At 42.3% G+C, this 22844-nt stretch overlaps 1 protein-coding gene across 1 annotated transcript in view; it reads left to right on the top strand.

Annotated features, from left to right (window-relative positions):
* Positions 1–7328, top strand: part of IPO8 (importin 8) — a 48868-nt gene extending 41540 nt beyond the window's left edge. Inside the window, exon 25 of the mRNA XM_027726585.2 lies at positions 331–7328. Coding sequence (XP_027582386.1) covers positions 331–428 — 98 coding nt within the window. The 3' untranslated portion in view covers positions 429–7328. The remainder of the gene's footprint in view (positions 1–330) is intronic.
* The last annotated feature ends 15516 nt before the right edge of the window (positions 7329–22844 follow it).

The following is a 22844-nucleotide window of genomic DNA, read 5'->3' as shown; positions in this document are numbered from 1 at the left end:
ATTGCTGTCAGTGGGAGGTTTTAGATGTGTAGAAAGCTTGCATCATGGAAAATAAATTCAGATTTAATCAAAAGGAATGCAGAACAGTGTAACACAGACTGATTCTGTAGAGGATTAATTTCTCAGCTCGGTTGTAGAGGTGTGCACATTTATGCATTTAGAGAAAATCCGAGTGTAATTTATTCCTGTCACTGCATTTAGGGAATGAAATTTGGACTCAACTGAGAGTTTTTTTCCACAATTTCGCATTCTTAGCTGAGCTGTATTGTCTCTGGCAAAGGTGTTCTCTATAGACTATTTTTCATATTCTTTTTCTTGTTTGAATTCTAGAGACAAAGACAATAGAACAACAAAGTGGATACGCATTTGACAACAAAGGACTGATCACAGCATTTAACTTTGCTGGAAGTACTCCCGGTGGCAACTGAAGGATCAGCTACAAAGGTCAATGGGAATGGTCTCATCATTACATTTTCTTGAAATCATCGTGACTTCTGGGTGATAGGGGAGGGTAATTTAATGCTGCTGAAGGTTTTCTGGAAATTAGCAGTGTGCTTCCCCCACCAGAATGCTCTTTCTAACCAGCTACTGTAATGTACAAATTTTTGTGGTGTTTTTATAATTTGATGGACTGAAAGGAAATGTTTGTCCTCAAGGAACCTGAATGACTGGGAGGGGCCAGGCTGCATCTAATTGAGTTGCACTTCTCAGGTTTTTGCTGTGCAGAATTGATAGATTCATATGGATAACAGTGCCTTCTGTTGTACATGGATTGCCTGAACAAATGGATTTTGGAGTGCATTATAATTTTTTAAGTGTAAGGACATTTCTTGATACACTGTAAGCCTTGGTTCCATGTTTTCCAGTCACCTGCTTTTTACTGCTCAGTTTAATTGTTCGTTGGTTGCACACACGTTGCTGGATTCAGAATATTGCAGCATCTTCCCTATTTGGTGCAGACCAAATGTGCAGAGGGAGTTGCAAAGCATTCACTGGTTAAGTGGAAGGGTTGTAACAAAATTGCAGATTTTCCCTTGATGCAGGAGTCTTAAAGTATTTCTCTTAGCCATGAGTTCAGCTGGCTGGAGTTATGATGGCAGGCCTGGCAGGTGGCTGCCCTAAATCTACATCCATGTCACCTCCTGGCTGGACAAGTGGTGTGGCTCTCACATGTAGATGTTCTACATGACAGCTTCTTATTTCCACTGTTACTGATGAATATTGGATTTTACTTTGGATTCTATAAACCTCTTTTACGATTTTATTCATTCATTACCATTCCAGTGGTATTACGATGTGGTACAAAATATTTGCGATATTTTATTTATTTTGATAGAAGAAACACTTCAGACTTAAGCTTCAAACTTAATTCTTACTGCTACACTTCTGTGATTGTATTTCTGGTCTGCATTCCAGATGGCTGTTCTTGTCCCATGCTGAAATTTCTTCATCTGACAGATTTTTTCCCATATTTCAAAGACTGCTTCCACCAGTGGAGGTTTAGATTAGATATTAGAAAATATTTTTTCTCTGAAGAAATGTCTGTGGTCAGACATTGGAACAGGCTGCCCAGGGAAGTGTTGGAATCAACATCCCTGGAAGTGTTTAAACAACATGTGGATGTAGCACTTAGCGACATGGTTTAGCAGTGAACACGGCAGTGCTGGGTTGACAGTTGTACTTGATGATCTTAGAGGTCTTTTCCAACCTAAACAATTCTATATAACAAGGTGTTTGTGGATAAGTTCATTTAGTGAGAAAGTGATAGCAGTACTAATTTGAATAGGTGCCCCTCTTTTAGATCTATTGGGATCGAGGTGGTGTAGCAAAAATCAGTAGGGATGCATTAGAATGTGAAGTTTGGATGGGATATAAAATGTTTCTACCAGATTTTGTTTCTATGTGTTAATTTCTTTATGACTTAGAAATATTTACCAGGCAAATTTAAACACATACTGATAATCGACTTCTTTATAGCAATGTCCCAAATGAAAAATTAAAGTTCTTTCCATACCCCATCAAGTTTTTCACAACTACAGTAAATGTAGCCCTGGGCAGTGCTGAAGCTTTCATTTTTATATGTCAGAGTAATTCTGGTGGAGTCTGAGCACTCTATGCCTTGGCTTCTGGAAAAGACGAAGTGTCTTTGCCTGTTCCTTCTGGAATTTTCCTAGCCTGGCAGCTGTGAGGCAGAAGGTCCCCACTGCTTTCCTTTTTTCTGCTCCTTTGTGTCAGACTCAGATGCTTTTTCTGCTGCTGCTTCCTTATTTTTGTTTTTTTCGCCACATAGCAGCTGCAGAGTAAAGTTGGCCTGGTTCATGTAGTTTTTTCACTGGTGCTATTCAATTAATAGCAACAGTGAAAATTTCTCACTTTTAGTCCTGTTGTAAATATGGAAAACTGTGAGAATTCCAGGGTTTGTATTTCCAAAGGGGAACAGTCTGCTGAGCTGCATTGGACAGACTCTTTCAGCTCAAGCAGCAGAGGGCCAAGATTTCCTTTATTTTGAATGTCAGGCTATAAAAATTAGAGGTTATTTTTGCTAATTTAGGCCCAGGCTGCATGGTCTGAGACAATAAGTAGGAAAGCATTACATCCAGTGTGTTGGGGAGTTTCTCAGAAACCACAGAAGTTTTGAAATCCTTCAAAAATTTAATGGTTTTTGGAAGTTAAGGGCATTGACGACTTTTCTCTTACCTGTCAGTTGAAGTTAAGCATTAGACAGGTAAACTATTTAAGCCCTTTGTTATTTTATTAAAAGAAACAAGATTTTTGAGTTGGCTTTTTTCCAAAGCCTGTTTGCCTTCTCTACACTGGCATACAGAGTAGAAGAGGGATTTATTTTTCTTCTGCTAATGAGGTTGCTTGCACAGTCACAGGCTAATATTTAGGAGTTAATGTGTTCAAGGAAAAATCTGCTTTTGCATAGCATCATCTTCGTGTCACTCGGCTGAACTATGGCTGCTCCCTAGTTCTGCTTCTTGTGTACTTTTCAAATCAACTGCCAAGAAAATTTCATCCAGATGTTTCTTACAAGGGGTTTAATCAGCAGCATGGAGTCGGGAATCTTTGTTGTCTCTTTTGCAGTGGGGTCAGAGATGTCTGAGGGGATGGCATGTAAAAAGGTTAAATGCCCTTCCCTTCCCAGGAGATTCATGAGCAAATGTTTCTGCTGGCAAAAGCAAATGTTAATTATTTTATTCCTTTTTTTGAAAAGGGTTTTCATCCAAAAAGATTTATTGGGCTCTAGCCTCCACTTTAACATATGGTTCTCTTTTAACATGATAAATATCCGTTTGTACATGATCATAAATAGGTAATGGATTTTAGGGGTTTCTTTCTGAGCTATGTCCAGCTTTGTACTACATTAAAGGGAGAGTTACACGAATGTGCATTACTGTCTCACTTTCAAGCCAAGGTAATCATGGAATATCAGATACCAGCATTGCCAATCAAGCATGATGTATTTGCCATTGAAAGAACAGAGAATCATGAATGTATTGTAAAATAAAACAAAGGCTGTGATAACTGGTGACCTACGTTGCCCCGAGCCCGTATTCCCAAAGTATGAAGATGACTCGTGTGGGCACCATGGTGGCTTTACATAGGAAATTAGCATTAAATGGGTGATAATCATAGCAAATGTTAACTCACAAAAGCTGCTTTTTCAGATAAAATTAACTGATCCTGGGTATTGAATTGCATATGCTGTTTTGTCACTCTTGAAAGGAAAATAAGAATCACCACATGTTTTGACTGCTTCTTTTTGCACTCTCTTTCAACATTGAAGTACTTGGCTTGCTTTCATTACAAAGCAGAATCTTTAATCACAAAGCTCCGGGAAGAGTGCAGAATATCAAGCTGAGAAAAAAGCTGAAAAATTCCAAACCTCAACAATCCCCCAAAACCCACATGTGCACACTCTGACTGAAATAAATATGCTTTGGGAGTGTAAGTCAAAATATGTAAAGAATGTAGCACAAAATGATATTGTGAGATTCTTTGCTTTAGGGGAAAAAAGCTGCCCATGGGGTGTCAGAGAGACATGAAATGAACTGCTTTAGGACATGCCCTTTGCCTGTGAAGTCGTGGCAGTTTGTGACTCTGGATTCCATCATACATTGAAGAGGAGAGATGGTAGGACAATAGAGGATTTTTTTTTTCTTACTACTGAGCAAGAGTCTGAATTGAGACTTTTGTGGGCTGAAGGAATTGTGAACAACCTGAATGATTAACTGTCTTTCGATTCCAGAATACTTTTCAGTCTTTTTCTTCCCTCCTTTCCTCCTGTTTGCTAACCACAATGTTATGGGATATTTCAGGGAGTATTCAAAATACCTGAAAAGATAAACCTTAAACAATTTTTATAAAATCTGTTGTTCTTGAAGCAATGCAACCTATCAATTGCATTTCTGTATATAGAACGAAGTCTCTCATTAGGCGTATGCAGATGACACAGAACTACAAAACCCCCTCACTTGTGCTTGTGGTTTGGGAGGGTGTGGAGAGGATGAACCTCTCTGTGATGTACTTCTTAATATGGGTCCTTTGAAATCCCCACACCTTAGACTGAAATTTTCTCAAAGGATAGGCAAAAATGCACTATGTAATGTAGCACCCAGTCCTTGTCTGAGATGTGCCGTAGTCAGTCTTGATAATGTTTGACGGTCTGGTGGTCAGTTCCTCAAGGATCTCCATCTCTGACTGAGGACATTCTTCAAGTCCAAGAGACTATGTTTGCAGGTGGACAGGAAATCATTTTTCCCTCACTGAAGCAAAGCCTACAGCAGGTGTGGCTATGAACTTCTTGATATTATGGGTGAAAGTAGCACCCTCTTCTCTCGGGTGTCAAATCTTACCAGGCAACTATTCCAGATACCAGAAAGTCTTAGTATAAAACTAGGTTGTATGAGCAGGCCAAGCTACTTGCTTTTGACATCTCTTCCACTGCTACTGCTTTTGTAAAGCCAATCAAGCAAAACCAGTGTAAAATGAAGGAGAACTAAAGCAGTGCTTGGGTACTAGACAGGTAGAAACATTCCTGGCCTGTGGATCTAATCCCAATACTTACTGCAGATACACTCAGATACTTTTCAAATACAACATGCAACATCTGTGTGAATGTCAGTACCCTAACTGACAGCCATTAATGAGAGGTAAAGACTCTAATACAATTTTTCTCTGGCAGAAATCAACTGCATCCTTTTAAAAAGTCTGGGAATTACTTGTCCTGGCTGATGTGCAGTCACTAATAGGAAACACTCAGTGAGTTTACAGTCTTTCTTAGAGATTATCAGCATACATCCTACTAAAGGGCTACTGAAAGTACCCCATGGCTAGGGAACTGGTTGATTCCTTGACTAAAAGAGTTTTGGGGAACACCAATTTAGAGAGGATCTACAGGCACGTGTAATTGTGATGAATGTGGAAAGAATCCATTTAAATATAGGTGATGTGTTTATGTGATCTCAGATCTGTAATGTTCCCAGTGTTGCCTAGATCTTCTAGAGGAGTGTCCAAGAAGTTGGTCCCATGCCATTCTCTGGGAAGAGAATGTGCCTGAGCAGCCCCAAATTTGGTGAGATGCTTTGAACTTGGGATCAGAAAGCGATTCTAATCCGGATTTTTTTCTCCTCTTCCACTGCTTTTATGAAACCAATCAAGCAAATCCAGTGTAAAATGAAGAACTAAAGCAGTGCTTGGGCCATAGACAGGTAGAAACTTTCCTGGCCTATGGATCTGATCCCAGTGCTCACTGCAGAAGTGCCTGTGAGTTTTGCGATTGGCTCTAATGGAGCCAGGCTTCTACCCAAGCAGTTTGCTGGGTCCTGGTGTTTGGATCACTGCTTATACCTTTGACTGGTAGTTGTCCATATCAAAAAAAATGAGGTGAAAGTGGTATATTAAGTCTAAGATTGCTTTTTATAGGCTGTATAGAGGTTCACAATTTGAAATGCTTGGCTCTGTGTGTGGTGGGGTAGGAGGTAACCTTTCAGATGCACTGATTTCTCCCATGTGAGTACAACAGTGTCAGCTCCACGATTCACCTGAGAGAGTGTTGGTCAGGGGCTGCCTGCTGGACCATCTGGGATTATGTTACAGGAAGTGAAATGCAAAAACTGAAAAAAATTACTTGATGCTTAAAGCTGTTCAGCAACAAAAATGAGTGTTTTCTTGAAAATGAGATTTTAATGTTATTCTCAGGTATATTTTAATTTTCGTGTTTCATGCCCTTATGCAAAAATGCAAAATTATTACATGACATGGAGGCCTATTGATTTTTTTTCACAGGGACTGTTTACCATTGACAGTGTTCATCCAAGAATTGTTCCTCATTTTTAGGTATTTTCAACATGTTTGTTATTGAAGTTGCACATACCCATCTTTCACCACTTTTCATGCACAGAGATATTGCGAATGAACTTAACAAAAGGAAGACCAGTGCTTTGAAAAGAGAAGACTATGCATAAGCAGGTTATTTTTAGAAAACAGAAGAACTATGGCCTCTGAAGAAAATACAAAACAATAAATATTTATATGGAGATGCATGAGCTAAAGAAATTAATATAAGACAATATAAGCAAGACACATTCTTTGATCACAGCTGTAGTGTTTATTTTTCATTGCCAAACAATGTGTGACACTTGCTTTTGGTTGCATGTGCTGTTGGTATTACGCTTAATGTAAATCACATGGAATGTTTTGGGGCTCAGAAAGAGACCAAAGAGGCCATGCAGATTTCTTTTGATATTAAAAGCAAAGATATGAGCCCATGCCTGCAGTGACTAGAGGGAGCCTGCTATGTGCTACATTAGCAGATTGAATTGCAGGATCATCACCTTTGTAAGAAGCCTGAAATACTAAACTGTGGGTTGGCTTTGAGGGCAAGAATTGGCAAATGCAAAGCATGCATCGATGACAAGAAGAACCTCTTCCTAACCTAAAGAATTCTGTACAGTGTTCTCTTAAGCTGTGCTGAATTTGCTTTAAAAATAGTAATAAATCTTATTGCTTAGGTCGAATGTTACATCTGTTGTGCATTTATCTGGGAGGAAAAACATTTCTTTAAAAAATGTAACATGCCACCTACCAAGGAGCCAAATGTCCTTTTATAACCTCTCTTCATACAGCCATAAAACCTATTTGCAAGAACACCCGGGAATTAATTTTAAACAAATGTGTGTGTTATGCAGAGTTAATATGTGCATTTGTGTAGCAGTGTTTTTGTTAATCTCTGACTTGTGAAGGCAACTGTTCATGTACACCCATTGCCTGTGAAAGAACATAGCTGATGTTTGCAGAACACTCAAATACAATTCTCAAAATACCAAACTAGTGAAGGTAGTCATCTTGCAGTCCTGAGAGAGGGGGGATTGCACCAGAGTTTGGGCCAGTCTTCTGTGCATGGAATTCGTAAAGAAGATACTTTTACCAAGCCTCCACAGGACAAGAGGGGAATCCAGCTGGAACTGCAAGCCTGGTGGAGCGTTTCCCTGACGGTGAGTTGCTGAAGTAGCCTGCTTGCTAAATAGCACTGATTGATGATACTTACCCTTTTCTGCATGGGCCACTTCTGCCAATCCTCCACAGTCTCTCCAAAAGCAGTGGTTAGCTGTCCATGTTTTTTAACTCAGGAGGCTGAATCAGTGTGGTTTGCCCAAAGCCGTAGCAATGGGTTGCAGTTGGCATGAGAAATTAAAATTTTGGCTCTCTGTAAGTGCCTGGGAGCTTTGCTATTGGCTCTAATGGAGCTAAGATTTTACCCAAGCAATTTGCTAAGTCCTAGTATGGATCATTGCTAATACCTTCCAGAGAGGATCTGCCAGAACATACTTAATTTATGAAATTGCTTAGTAACAGTGAGTTCCTCTATTGAGCTGCAATTTTAATTTATCTACCAGTGACATGGTTTAATTGTATTTTGTGTGGGTTGCTTGGTGTGACGAGCTCTCCTGTAGAAAAAGTGGTTCTCAGCTGGGTGATGAATGACATCCCAATTGCTAATTCCTCTTGAGGCTTTGAGGTGAACCTGATGCCTTGGAAGCAGAACTCCAGGTGACCCACGGTATCATCTGTACCATGTATCAGGGTGTTGGGAAACCCCTCTGCAGGTATTAATGGACATGCTGATTTGGTTCTGAAGTTGTGATTGCCACTTTTAACGGGCTCTAAAGAGTAAATGGGTGAAAAATGGTGGCTCCTATGCCACCTCCTGCCCTCTGACAGTGTTCATCTTTCAGCTAGAATCACATTCTTAACCTGAATTCTAACTCCCAATCTCTTAAAATGGTAGTTTGTTTCATTTAGTCCCCAGCAAGGGTGAAATATGATCAGTGTTTGCTTTCTCTCGTTACCACATGTTAAATAAATAATTCAAATAATTTAATTACCTATTTGATTAAATTACTGGGATTTTAACCAATCCCATACAGTTTCCTACTGAATTTATGGGGTTTTTTTCTGGCAGAGCTCAAGTTACATGGTACTGTGTTGCACATGAGGAAAACTATCCATAGTCATATAAATGAGATTCAGAATAAAATATAGAGTACAGAAATGTCATATCAATATATGAATAATGAATGGTTTCCTTTTTTATTAAATATATTGGCCACCTGCCTCTCAGCACCCTGGAGAGCAGAATGTGCAACTGCAACAAATAAGGGTGCCTTAAGCAGTTTCTATTAAATATAAATAATCCATACTGCCCTTTTTTTCCACAACACACCTTGCCTTGCACCCGACTGCCATGACAGGTTGTTGTGCAAAGTGTGGCAATGGAGCCAAACAGCTGCTCCTTTGTGTGGGAATTTGACCACAGCCACGGGGCTGACATGGCCCTCAGCAGCACTTGTGGCTGTTCTCTGCAAGAGCTACTTCTTCATGGAGAAAGCAAACCCTGGGTCGTGTCTCCCCCCCGCCATAAATGTCTTCCTGGAGGATGCAGGGGCTTAAACAAGACCCCAGCAAGAGTAATTGTAGAGCACTGCATTGGATCTGAATGTGCACTGAACTGAACGGGTTCTCACCATCCATTTCTATGGATAGAGCACTCAGCGATGTGTCGGCATGAAGCGAGATTAAACACAGACATGGAGTCTAGTTCCTCAGTGTAACAAGGATCAGAGCTGTTGAGTTCTGCCAAGCAACAATCAACTTACTCAGGGTGAACAGCATGATTAGCTCTATTTATATTATTGTTTTGAAGAAAAGCTGACAGGCTGTCTGCACTGTTGTGATGGAATGGAAAAAAAAGCCAGCCTGGCCAAGAAAGAGTCCATGCACAATAAGTACCTCAAGCACTAATTTCACTGGTAGAACAAGCATGGAAATTGCTCCAAGGAAGTTACTACTCCTGGTGTTCATTTACAGAATATTTATCCCATTGCATTCTTAATCAAAAGATTTACTGATCCCACGAAGATAGGACTAAAGTAAAGAGGCTGCAAATACTCTCGCATTGGGCTCCTCTGATAGGAAAGTATGGCTGATTTTGGAACTCAATGCTGTCTGAGGCACCAGGCTGGAGACTCTAAAGGACTTTCCTGGCTGCCAAAGGTGGGTCTGTCAAGAAGAGAGAATTCTGCACAGTTCTGTGGTTCTGCCTCAGTTCTTGTTGCTTCTTCCGGAGTGTTGTGAGGACACATTTGATTGTTTCATGTATTTTCTATTACTGGGAGGTGGATATTCTTCTAATAAAATACATGTACTGAAAAACCACTGCCACTGTATGGCTGAAGTAGCAGCTGTTTGTGGTTGCAAATCATGTCTGGCTGCTTGTCACAGAAGGAGTGCATGTGCTCATCTCTGTCTGCTCTGATTAGGCTGTTGTCCTCTCACTTGGCTGTCTGTTCTGTAGCTTCAGGATGCACTGGTTTTCCAGGGCATCAGGATCTTGCCTTAGATCTTCAGCTTCTGCTTTTTGTAAACACAGAAATCTTGCTTAATGGTGATTCTGGGTTCCTGTCTTCCTCTCACGTGCACCTCTTGGGGGTTTGTGACTGTGATCTGCTGAATTAGGAAGAAATGTGGAATGATGCCAGACTTCTCTGTTGATAGATATTCCCACAAAGCATGGATCATGAGATTCTCTTACTGTTTTTTTTTTTCTTTCTTTAGATACAGGTTTGTGTACAATATTTTCAAATAGATTTTGAGCAATTTTTTTTTCAGCATTTCAGGGTCAAATTACTGAATCAAGACCCAAATCCTGATACAAAATTCTGTAACTGTGCTGCAGGTTGGGGAAGACACAGAAAATGTGTGGCAAACACGTCCAAGATTAACTATGACAAGAAAAAGAGAGTATTGCTTTGTTTATAGACTAAATACTCAGTTTATAGCTTCATGGTGTTGCTCTGTTTCTAATTTTAGGAGAGGGGGAAAGGTTTCATTTGTTCTTACTTTTTATTTGGATATGGAGCTGTAGTTGACTTTTAACTGCATTTTACTTTTTGACAGTATTGCTGCAGGAAAATGTAGCACTGGCTACTTAATGTCAAGGGACACTTGCTAGTTTATTTTGTTGCCATCTTTGTGGCTTTCATCCGAGGTCACTTGTGTTATGGGACACCTGAGTCCAAGATTTATTCTGCTGCAGGAGATTGCCTAACAGGATGCTAGCAGTTCCTAATTTAAAGAATTTCCAAAGCCATATTAAAGCACTGGGAAGCATTTCATCCTTTCCTGAATGGCTTCCATTTCACAATATAACTTTGTGCAATAGCATTTTCTTACTGTTTTTTATAATATGCCCCTTTTGGTTGAAGAAAAATAGGGGGGGAAATTACCAACTGTGGATATGACCTTTAAAGATACACAGGTGAGCACTAGGATGTGGAGTGCTAATAGGGAGATAAGGAAAAAAATAAGCACACTACCCGATTTTAAGCACCTAATTTAGATTAGGAGGCTTATCTTAGGTTTTTGTAGGAAAGTGTGGGATAGTTATGCTCCTAAGCCATCAGATGCTCTAAATCACCCTCTGGCAAAGCCTGCTTCCTTCTCACCTTAAAAAGCAGGCCCAGGGAAATGAACCATCCAGGTTGGGTGGGGAATTCTGCTAATATGAGTGCAGCACCAGTGGGTTTATTTGAAGGGGAAAGAGAGGCGCTCGGGAGGATTATAACCTACGGTAAATAGAGAAGAAAAATCTCCATTTCTTGTTTGCTGATTGTGTGCAAGTGTATAGTCACTTTTGCTGATGCTTGTGCATAAAAGATTCTGAAACGTGAGTAATTTGATGCATATTCTTTGTCTTACTTTGGTAAATTATAACCTTTCCTTGCCCAGAAGCTGAGCTGTAGCTCTTCCTCTGATTTAAAGTGTGTTATGTTGCCTTAATTGCACCATTTATTGTGACTTTTTGGTGCTTTTTATTTTTGCTTTTTACTGTGGATGCTCTAACACAAGTAAATGATACTACAGCATTCAGGAAACTTGTCAGGGGGCATTCAACTCAGCACTTCATCAGTGAGTGCTATGAAAGATAATCTATGAATGTCAAAGTTGTAAGACCTTGAAAAAAGGCCATTGGCAGGAAGAGCTTGGAAATCCTCTGAACAGAAGCACCTAAAGGTATGTAAGATTCTGATTCTGAGTTACTGAATGTGTTGAGCCCCTGGGCATGTGGGGTCCAGATCCTGGGCTTTGTGGTGGCCATTAGCCTATCCTTTAGGATTATGGAAAATACTTAAGAAAGGAAACATATACCCCTTGGAGGAGTATGTTACAGAACTAAATTTTCTAACAATTTCTATTACTATTCCTGCTTGAAAACTTAGAACCACCAAATAGTTTGCTTTAGAAGGGAGCATAGGAATTTCTAGTCAACCTGCTGCCCAAAGCATGGTCAGCTCAGAGATCAGAGAAGGTGGCTCAGGATTTTATCCAGTCAGTCTTGCAGCTCTTTCTGTCGGATGGGCAGGGGGAACTAAAGGGTAGCAGAATAGCTTGGCTGGCCTGTGTGGGCAGACATGATTAGGAGGGCAGGTGTTTGACTTGTTCAAAATGTGGTAATGGCAGTAATCTTGAATGAAGTGGCCCTGCTTCAAACAGAGGATAATTAGACTTAGCATTTGAAAGGAAATGAGCAGGAAAAGCAATAAGCATTAGGCATGAGTCCCACTACCATGCAGTTTCTAACTCTGGAAACTACAGCTTGCTTCAAATAGCGTTGGCTTCAATTGCAAGGGTATGTCACTTCCTCAGAGCAGTCCAAAAGCTGAAGCATGAACTATAGAGTTCTGTGGTATCATGAACTTATAGACTTGTGGTGGAGGGGAAGGTGCAAAGGAAGAACTTAAGTGAGAAACCAATCACTGTTTGGATTGCAAAGTGTCAGCAGGTGTCTGGTAGGTTCTGCTTGCTGAGGGAAGCAGGTGGCTTATTATTCACAAGAGAAAAGAAGCATCTCACTGATGAAAGATCTAAGCATAGGAGAAACAGGTGAATGGAGGGATCTCTGGAGGTTTTAAGGAGATGGGTTGTGACCCCCAGGTTCTTAACCTTTTCCAAGGTGACAGAGCATACTGGTGAAGGAGAAAAGACTAGACAGGGAAATACTGGTTTTTGAGGGTTGTGAAATGCACCTGCAGTCATTTGCTTTGTGTTACTGTTGGGGAAAGTATAGGCGCATTCCTGACCCTGCAGCTTTGCTCAGACATAGTATAGAGCTGCACAACTGTGCCTTCCAGACTCCAGCTTTGCTGTCAAACTTCAGCTTCTTTGCAGTGATCCATCCATGAGAGATGCAGATATATACTGAATATATTTGTGTAATGTGTAGTTTGTATAATGTACTGTCTCTTTATGCGAAGCCAGAAAGGAGAGGCCAGGCTGTGGGAAGGTCTAGATAGCAATGTGGCACTGAGGAAAAGGGCACACGCAGGTATATGCAAGTTTAGGGAGAAGTTAGAAAGTTATGAATGCAGCTGCAGAGCCCGTGTTTTCTGCAGTTTAGAACACATTTGTAGCTCTTTCCTAGATTCTTACTGTCGCTTGTGGGGAAAACATGTTCCCTGTGGTACCAAACCTAGGTCACCACCGCAGGGGCCGAAGCCTGCCATGTTTAGATCCAGCTCTGCCCCTGGACCCCCGAGCTCAGCAGTTCCTCCAGCGGCTCCTCCTCACTTGGGGCTTTGCCTGCAATTCTTCTCCGAGGGACACGCCTGGGGGACACTGCTTGCAGATGCCTGGCCTGGGCGATGTGGTGGTGTTTAAGTCATCCAGCCAGCTGTGTGGCAGGGATGGAGGGAGGGAGGCAGGGATGGATGGAGGCGGCTGCCCGCGGAGCTGGGACACGCGTGAGCAGGGCGGGCGCGGCCGCGCCGCTGTCCGCGGTGCTGATCGGGGAGCTGCTCCTGGCACGACTCGCGAGGCTTCTGCTTGGTCTTAAAAAGATTGGCTGCTTTATAATCTTTCTGTCTATAATATCTCTGTGTCGTTTCTCAAACGGCGTGGCCTGCTGGGACCCAGAGATTTTCACCATGGCAGGTAACTCTGAATATCTCCAGCTAGAGCCACGTTTCCTATTTCCTTGCAGAAAGCTACTATTACTGAAATAGCTGTCTGCTAAGCTGAGCACAGTGGGGAGTCCTCAGGAATATGATTCTTCTGAAAATGGCTGTGAAATTCTTCTGAAAATGGCTACACCAAAGCAAGGAGCAACTCTGCTTCTACCATGCCAGCACGTTAATTGACAGAGCTGCAAAACCTGAATCCTTAAAATCCTGACTGAGCTGATATAGCTGAACTTCTGTATGCTCTTGATTACAATACTTGATTGCCTAGAACTGCTTACAGTACCTAAAAATATCTGATATATTCAAACTATCAAGGACACATCCAGCACATAGTACTGGGTGCCACCCACTGGCTGGAAACACTTTTTTTCACCATGTGCCTGACTTGCTGCAGGAGCCAGAAGGCAGGAGAGAGGCAGGGCTGATGCTGAAAGAGTCTCCCTTCCTGCTTATCTAACATGTTGAATTGGTTTGTGGTTCAAAGTTTTGTAGTCCTAACAACTCTTTGTGAAATGTGATTATTTAAATTGGTGTAATCTCTCTGATGGTGTTAAAGAGCTGTTTTGAGTCCAGCAGTTCCTAGGAAAGCTGATAGCAAAAGACATTTCTATAGGTTTTATTACATACTTCTGTCACTGTGGTTTGGTCTACAGCAACCTTTGCGTCCATGAGAAGATCATGTTGGGCTCAGCTGTACCATTCTGTGGGTGACCAGCATTTAGAGATTTAACATTTTTAGAGTCAGATTTATTTTTCAGTTTGCTGATGTGTTCTTGGATCCCTCTGACAGGGTATGTATGGCAGGCTCACAGAAAAAAACCTCAACACCCACCATCACCTCAGTTCCCTGGGCCAACTGAACATCCAAGGAAGGAGTATGTGAGAGGAGAAGATCTCTGAATGAGTGATTTCTTGTGCTGTAACTTCTATCAAGCATCCCTTTTTGGCAACTCTCTGAAAAGCCCTTGTTAGTAGACTAAGACATTTTTTCCTCCTGCTCCTACCTTTATCTTGTATTGGGCTCTGTTTCTATTTAATTCAGGGAATGTCAGAATGCCTTTGTTCAGAGTGGCAAAACCTTGGTTGTAAGGGTCACAAGGTTTGTGATATCAAAACCTTTCATATATAAGAGGGTTTTTTCTCTATGTGTTGTTCCTTTCACTCGCAGGAAGGAGACTCAGTTTCATCTACAACAATCTTACTGTCAACATAAGGGCTTGTCCTCAGGATTATTGTTAGCATGGGACATTTTTGTGTTATGTGTTAGAATCATGTGATTCTAGAAATCTCTGCTTCATTCTTCCCACATGTTCAAATAATGGCTGTACAAAGGAGGCTACTCCTCTTGCCTGTGCCAAGCAAGAGCTCCTTTCTGCAATTGATGTACCATCACCCAGTCTTTGCCTGCAGGACTATGTTCTGCATAGGGAGAGTCAACTGTAGAGGAAAAGCTCCAAGAGTTGAGTACAACCATCTATAAACCTGTAACAAAATGCAAAAAGTGTTTCCCATTACAAGTCGTGCCTGGGGATGTGTGACGTGTATAATTTTTCATCCCATGATCTTCAAGAATGAGGTACATGTGATTTTTTTTTTAATAGTTATCATGTTAGATAGATCAGGTCAGGCAGATCTTAGCTAGCCATCAAGATGATTTTTATTCTCTATGTCATCAACTTCTCATTCCCAGAAGGGTAAATTTTTTTGGTTAGATTTGATTGCATGAGGTGACAGGCACAGGTTTATTTTCCCTCTTCTTTGCAGTATTCAAAGCTTGATTGATGGCGGTTGCAGGAAGATGCCCTATACCTTTAGATACCAAAACATTTAAATTAAGGGAAATATGATTGTCAGGCCAGCATATTCTGTCAAGTGGAAGAGAGCTCCATTAAAGCAGAGCAATGTCTGTTATGTCCGTGTTATGAAATACTAGTTTTCTGACCTGATCATTCATATGGAGATTTTAGAGAGAAACGTGGAGTTGCTCTGTGAACTATCTGAACATACCACTTCTTTTTCAGAGTTATTCAGTGCCTAATTTCACTGGTCTCTGGTACAACTAGACCCTAGGGAAACATCTTATATGCTTTTTCTTTTCTGTAAAGCAGGAAATTGCCAATTTTGCATTAGCAAAGGAACGAGAGTTTGATGGAGCTCTCTATGCTCCTCTGGGATTTATAGTTATGCTGTAAATTTGCCAATGGCTTCTGCTGCCCAACAGAATCCTCTCCCTAAGGCTGTGTGGCAAATGTTCTGATTTTGGAGAACACATCTAGGTAATGTCTCTGTTGTTAAAGAGGCAGTGGATTAGCTGTGGCAGCGTGTTTCATCCTAATGAACAAGGGCAAGACCCTGACCTATCTAATCTAGTTGGCCCTGCTTGGAGCAGGACATTGGATTAGATGACCTGCAGAGTTCCTTTTCAGTTGAAATTATTCCATGATTCCAATAAAGCTGCCTGAGCATATAGCCAGAATCAAAGGTGCTTTGTGCAACCAGTGCTGGAGCCGTTGCTGCTGCAGCTCCTCTTGGGCAGAAGTTTGTCTCCAAGTGCTTCCTTCATTTCTCCTGAGAAGTGTGGAGGCATTCAAGAGATACATTTTTTGGGACTGTGCTGTGGTGTGGTTGACTGTGCAGTCTGAACACTCCAGCACGTGGCAGTCCTGACGTGCCTCTGCCTCCCTGCATCCCATGCTCAGTTTGCTGCCTGCTCCCGTGGCTGTGTCTGGATGGCTACTTTTCTGCAGTACTTATGCTGAAGAAGAATCCATGCAGCCAGACAGAGCCCCTTTGAGCAGCTCTGGTACTCTGTGGAAGACTCAGGAATCTCCAGGCATGAAAAGCTAAGGCCACCTGTCACCCCACCTAGTGATCCATTGCTCCTCAACTGTGAGTGGGTCATTCCCTGTGTTCCTTACAGGGCTGATGGTTGCACAGGCCAGCACCAACTGATCCTGAAGGCAGTCCTGCATCTTTACTGGAATGCAGATCTCACATGCTCCTTTCCACTGCTTCCAGACAAGGTATATCATGCAAGACTTTAACCTTTATTTTCTACAAATTGTCCTTTTCAGTGCTGTGTGCCATGAAACATCCCTGTAAACAGGCAGGAACTGAAGGAACTGGAGTTCCTTTGAGTTATATGTAAACCGAGTTTGAGCACAAACAGTGACATTTATAGAGGCAGGTGGCTTGTTGAATAGTATGCTCAACTACAAGCCATGATACTAAATGTCAGCCCGGGAATGCCATAAATCCCATCTAAAAAGTGCTCAGGTTGTTTTATGTTTCAACATGTTAGCCCTAAACTCCTGACATAAGAAAAGAATAAACAGTGTGGGTGGCATAATTGTTAATTTTTTATATCCCAAACATATGCTTTTAGCAATCAGGACCTCATAAATTTTCCCTCAATGCTTGTCAGCGTTGCTTTAGTTTCCAGCTAAGGGCTCTGAACTCTGCTGGCCCTTCTCCAGAGCTGTCATCTTGCCTGCACTGATGTCTGCAGTTTTGGGGGTCTAGCGAAAATGCTCCTGTGAAAAAAGCACAGCTTCTATCGGTGAAAGACAGAACTTGACAGGTAGGACTGAGACTTGTTCCCATTTTAAATGGGCCTTTCTTTACTAATAACCCTCTCCTTTATACTCCCACCCCTGCCTCAAGCTGTGGTTGTCCTACAGTTTGGTTCTTTTAGGCTTAGAGTTTTGCAGCCTGTGCTGCTCCCATACTCATTTCTTCCACAAGTTTCCCACCTGATTGGGATTTGGAAGTCCTGCTCATCCCCTCAACAGGATTCTGTGTGATCAGTGTCACCAGATTTCAAAGCTGTTTGCTTCAGAGGCCCATTCTGACCTGCAGAAAAGCCTCTGCAAAACCTTTGACTGCATCTGCTGGAGATGGGCTGCTGCAGGGCTTGCAGCAGGCAGTTCTTCTTCTCAAGGGAGAGGGTTTAAATTTGTTTTGATTTCATATAACTTTGTTGTTCGTTTTGCCACATTTCTTTCTTTTTTTTTTTATTTTATATTTTTTTAAGTCTCACCGGTATTGCCCATTATCCAAAACCTTTTGACTACTACTTCCTGGAGGCTGAGGTCTGATAGATCCTCAACAGTGCCTCCACAAGTATCTCCTACAGTGTGACTTTTGCTTTGCTCTGTTCAGGCCCTCGTGGCTGTTCTCACAACAGGGCCCCGAGCACAAAGCTGCTCAGAACTCACCCGAGGAGCCAGAACGGCAACATCCCCCTTTCCCCCAGCATGAGCTGATTTAGTGCTTCAGACTGGGATGTGAATGCCAATGTGTGAACATCTGCTGTCCATGTGGACTCTGCTGTGAGTAGCAGGTGCACACTGGGCTGATGCTCTGGCAGTGCCTGGTGGGGATGGTGTGGCCAGTCAGCCTTCCCCAGCCATTACAGGCCACAGGGTCACACACTGCTGGCTCCCGTCCCCCTAGCCAGATAAAACTTGGCCTGGGAAGGTTTCTGCTTGCCTCACAGCAAGCACCCTTCCTTAGGGTTTTGGGAAATGGCTTTCCCTTACTGAAACTTCACAAATGCAGCACTTATTTGGGATGTTTCTGTGGGACGGAAGTGGGATTTGGGATTGTTTGCACAACCCTAAACATGCTCCCTCTGAAGTCTTTTTTCCCCATTTTGCTGAAGTCAGATTTCACCTTGATAAGTCTAACCCTGTAGCAGACCCAACACAGGGATGTATGTCATCTTTATGGAGGAAGAAAAATTGCAGGAAGAATGATGTAGTGCTGCAGATTTTCAGTGTGGTAAGTTTAAAGTACTTGATCTACACCATTATAACTCTTCAGAATGATCTAAGAAAAACACCTCCGAAGCCCAAACTTTGCTTACTTCTCAAGTGCGAAGATTAACCTTTTGTAAAATCTTCGTATTAAACCTAGCTGCAATTTGGCAGGAGTTTAGGGAGGAGAGAAGGAAGTGGTCTGGAAAGATGATTGTGATTTAAGAAGCTGTTCTTAAACAAAGTGGCCTCATTCTTTTATTTCTTTTTTATACAGCCTGTCTTTCAGAGAGCATTTTTTGGCTATCAAAGCACATTTATTTAGATCTTTCTTTTATGTGACTAAGACCTTGTCAACCAGTTCCTGGCTTTTAACTGCTCGATTCTACAACCTTAATATTCTCTTTGCAGTGGTTTGTATATAATTTCCTACACTTAGTCTTAGGAGCAAATTGAAAAAAACAGCTCTCCCACCATATGGAACCATATGTACCCTCACAGGAGTCAGCAAAATGGCTGAGCTGTTTGGACTATGTAGCAGAGACCTCCACTTGAGTTAGGAGCATGCAGCCAGAGCACTGAAGAGCTGTTTGCTCTGGCAGGGTGGTCTGCTGCCCACGACTGTCAGTGGCTGTGGCGAGTGGTCAGCAGCTCGTCTGCAAGAGTTGTGTTAAACATCAAGTTGAACTTAAGTTAAAGGTGGGACATTCTGTTTGAAAAACAGAGGGTGTGCTGTGGGTTTGCTACAGTGGGCTACAGGGTTTGGGAACCCCGGGTCTGTGTGGCCAACTGTGAGAAGAAGGTGGGTCACCTTCTTTCCTAGGGAGCTCTTCAGATGGCTGGGTGTTGTCACCAGGAGCGAGGTGCCAGAAGGAGAGGTGCCACCTGTGCACGCCACTGGTGTGTCTTATGCCACAATGATCCCCTGCAGCAGAGAACTACAGAAAATCATTGTTTGGTCCTTGGCCCTGCTTTGAATTGGTGGTGGGTTGTTGGACCTCTTAATTCCAGAGGCCTGATCCAGCCTAAATTTTACTGTTTCTTTGTTGTCTAAAGATTGCTCATGCACCAAGTACATAATTTTGTAGGATTTTCTGTATTTCCTTAGATGTGAGCAGCTGAAATTAATGTAGCTCTGCCTAAGCAAAGACAATAGTAGGGATTTTTTGGCAGTGCTAAGCAGGGCATCTCCAGTAGCTGTTCATAAAAAAACCAAAACAATCAAAACCAAATCCAAAACCAAGACAAAAAAACCCACCGAAACAAACAAAACCCCACAACCCACAACCTTGTGTCATCTTTCTCATTCCCCTTTTCTGTCCTTCTCCAAAGTCTGCTGCTTGCCCGTATTACCCAACTGCTACTCTGTGGCCCTCTGAACTCCGCCAGCCTCTGTTGGCTGAAGCCTGCAGAGCAAACACAACGTGGTTGTGTCGCAGAACACTTGCAGCATTGATCAGCCCCTTGTAAATGGTGTTGTAAACACCCCCTGTGGGTTTGCTGCGTGCCTTGTGCGAGCACAGGGATCTCCCGTTGCGACGGAGCGCGCCCGTGCAGGCACTGAGGGCCTGGTGTGCAGTCAACAGCTGGGTGTGAACTGCTGGGTTTGGGCATGTCTCTCCTGGATTGTGGACAGATCTCCAAGGCAGCAGCACATCCACTCCCGGGATACTGCTTCCTTTCAGTGTTTTGAAGCCTTGCTTCAAAGCTTCAGAGCCTCTAAATAAGGCGGTTGGAGCCTTTCTTAATATTATTGATACACTGTGGTTTTCCCTCAATTCATCCACAAAATGGATGGGCTAATTTTCCTGGAACTGTCTGAAAAATATTTAGCCTGAGGCAAGCGTATTAGAAGGAGAATTTCTGCTTGAACACTGAATGTTTGACAGTTGCAAGCAACTGAAAGTGAGGTTTTGTAAAAGAGAGTATGAGGCATATTTAACTATGTCATCTGTGCCAGGTGTCTGCCTGTACTAACATTTCTGGTTGGATGCACAAGTAATATGTGCAAGTCCGTAATATATCCTTTCCCTTTAGGATCCAGCTTTATTCTGGTAAAACTCATTAAAGTCTATGGAATTACAAGATCATAAATCTAATGTAACATTGGAAAATCAGACCCTGTGGATGTGCTCTGTGTGTGGTATCAATCTATTTGCAGTGTATATATAAATAAGATTTGTGGTGAAATGAGAAAAACAAGCTGCTTGTATATCATCTAGGAATGAGCTCTATGCTGTGCTTAATATTTTCCAGAGACAAATGTGGTGACAGACTTATCAGAAACACTGGCTGAAATGAAGCTGTTGGTCCAAACATCCTCATCATCCTTTATCCTAAAGCCAAAGCAAAAAATGACACGTCCCAGTGGGTGTGGGCCATGGTAACATTACGTTTTATCATTATTATTATTATATTCAGATGTTGGTTGTGTTTACAATTACAGTGCTGGCAGACAGACTCTATTAGAACTGCCAAAGCTGATCATCTTCCCCAAATCTGATCATATTACTGAGAACACAGTCTGGGATTTTACAGGGGCCAGAGACAAATTGACTCTTTCTTCCTCGCCAGCTCATCTTGCCGTATCTATTTCAGAGTGAGACACAACATCTATTTCATTGAGCCTCCACCACTTGCGTTGGATCCTTCTGGATGGTTGTCAGGCAGAGACCAAGCAAAGTGAGTGGCTTTGTGCTAGGGAAGGGAGCAACACACAGGTATCTTTATGGAATTGGCAGGTAAGTGAGTTTACTGCACATGAAAGATGAACAAGGGCTTGTTTTCCCATTTTGGGGCTTTTTTTTTTTTTTTTTGGTAACAAAAGGAGTTTTGGAGGAGGGGAAATTCCTGACAAGCTAGTGTATGTAATTTCTCTGTGGTTAGATTAGGCTGATTATTTTTCTGTCCCAGGGACAGTAAGCCAACAGCACTTTCATGGTGTACTTTTCATGCAAAGAGTGAAGTGGGCCTAGCAGCTAAACTGGGACAAAAGGTATCCTTCAGGCAGATCTAGCTGTCAGCACTTCAGTGAGTTTCCCCTACACAGACTTAATGGCTCACTGAGTGAAAATGAAGAAATGAGCAGGTTAGTTTGCCCTATGGAGAGAAAGAGAGATGCTCTTTGGAAAGCAAGGTAGATATTCTGACTATATACAAGCAGAGCCAAGGAAGAAAGAAATGGCTAGAGGATTATTCTGAGGGGAAACACTGTAGGCTAAGTAGTGGAGCAAAACTACTAGATTCTGACTCCAGCAGAAGGCCTGTTTTCTGCCTCTAGGAATGATTCCTTACAACTGAATATTAAAGACTCTCAAAAGTCAGTAGAAACCTTCTAACTCCTGCTTATTAAATCTCTGGACAGGAGTTTATGGGGCTCTGTGACAGCAACATTCTCCTGTCCCACAAAATAGGGAGATTCCAAAGCCCCCCCTTTACCTGACTGGGTAAGCAAGGGTGCTGGAGTATGGGAAGGGAATTTCCCATATCCCAGCTGACTGCCAAAAACTGGGCCACTGAAATTGTCTGTAGCATCATCTCTTTTCTTTACTCTGGCAAGACCTCTTGCAAGTGGAGGTCCTCTAAGAGAAGGAATTTGTTTTGATGAAGATGAAACTTATGTTCATGTTTTTCTTTGGTGGAAACTACTTGCAGACGTCCTGGGGTTTCAAGGAAACTGAAATTGCTTTTTTATTGGCAAAATTATTCATTGCATCCTACCCTGTATTGTGCAGTGCTTCTGAAATAAGGAGCCTTGAAGAGGCGCTGTGGCTTCAGGCTCAGCAGGAAACAGTCTTAGGAGCAGGCAGCCAAAACCAGCTTCCTCTCACAGCAGAGAGATGCCATAGGAGATAAGAATCTGCTGAATCCTGAAATTAACAGGAGACAGATGTCAGGAATCTGTTTTTTGCAGAGATGAGATCTACCTTGGATGAGTGCAAAGGTCTTCTCACACATAGCTTGCAGAATATCCCGGATTCCTGAGCACCACAGTTGGTTTTCCCTGCCATTTGTGGAGGCAAGGCTACCCAGTGGAGCTGATGCAGTTCCGCCAGTTCTTTCACAGCAGCAAGACTGTGGGTCCAAAGTGCCTACTCTATTTTTAACTCAGGAAAAACTGTGATCTTGCTTTGGAAGTGGTGGGATTTTCCTGCCTTATTCAGCTCTACAGCCGTGAGAGCGTGAAGGCCTGGGAGGAGGAAGAGAGGAGGATAATCCAGAGCTGCTGCCCCTCAAGGTGATTTCTTGCTGCTCAATCAAGCTGTCAGCCTGCTCCTCTGGATGGGCGAATCCTCACAGTTGCTCTTCCTGCCTTCCAGGTCTCAACATTGGAAGCTGCCCCATGTTTCCCTTCAAGCTGGTAAATTTCCTCTAATTTTCTTTGGATTTTGATAAGCACATGCTTGACTCTTTCTAATGGATTTGATAATTGATTTGCAATTATTTACTGCATGATGTTTCAGCATGATGTGATAGACAATCCAAAGGGGCTGAGTAAAAGCCACTGCTGTGTTTGCAGGAAGAAGGTGTAGATAGCGCTGTCAGCACAGTTCATGGAGAGGAA

Source organism: Pipra filicauda, unplaced genomic scaffold (assembly GCF_003945595.2).
Source record: "Pipra filicauda isolate LSUMZ 115617 unplaced genomic scaffold, ASM394559v2 scaffold2_size9829703_pilon, whole genome shotgun sequence".
NCBI lineage: Eukaryota > Metazoa > Chordata > Aves > Passeriformes > Pipridae > Pipra > Pipra filicauda.
This window is presented reverse-complemented; position numbering and strand designations above follow the sequence as displayed.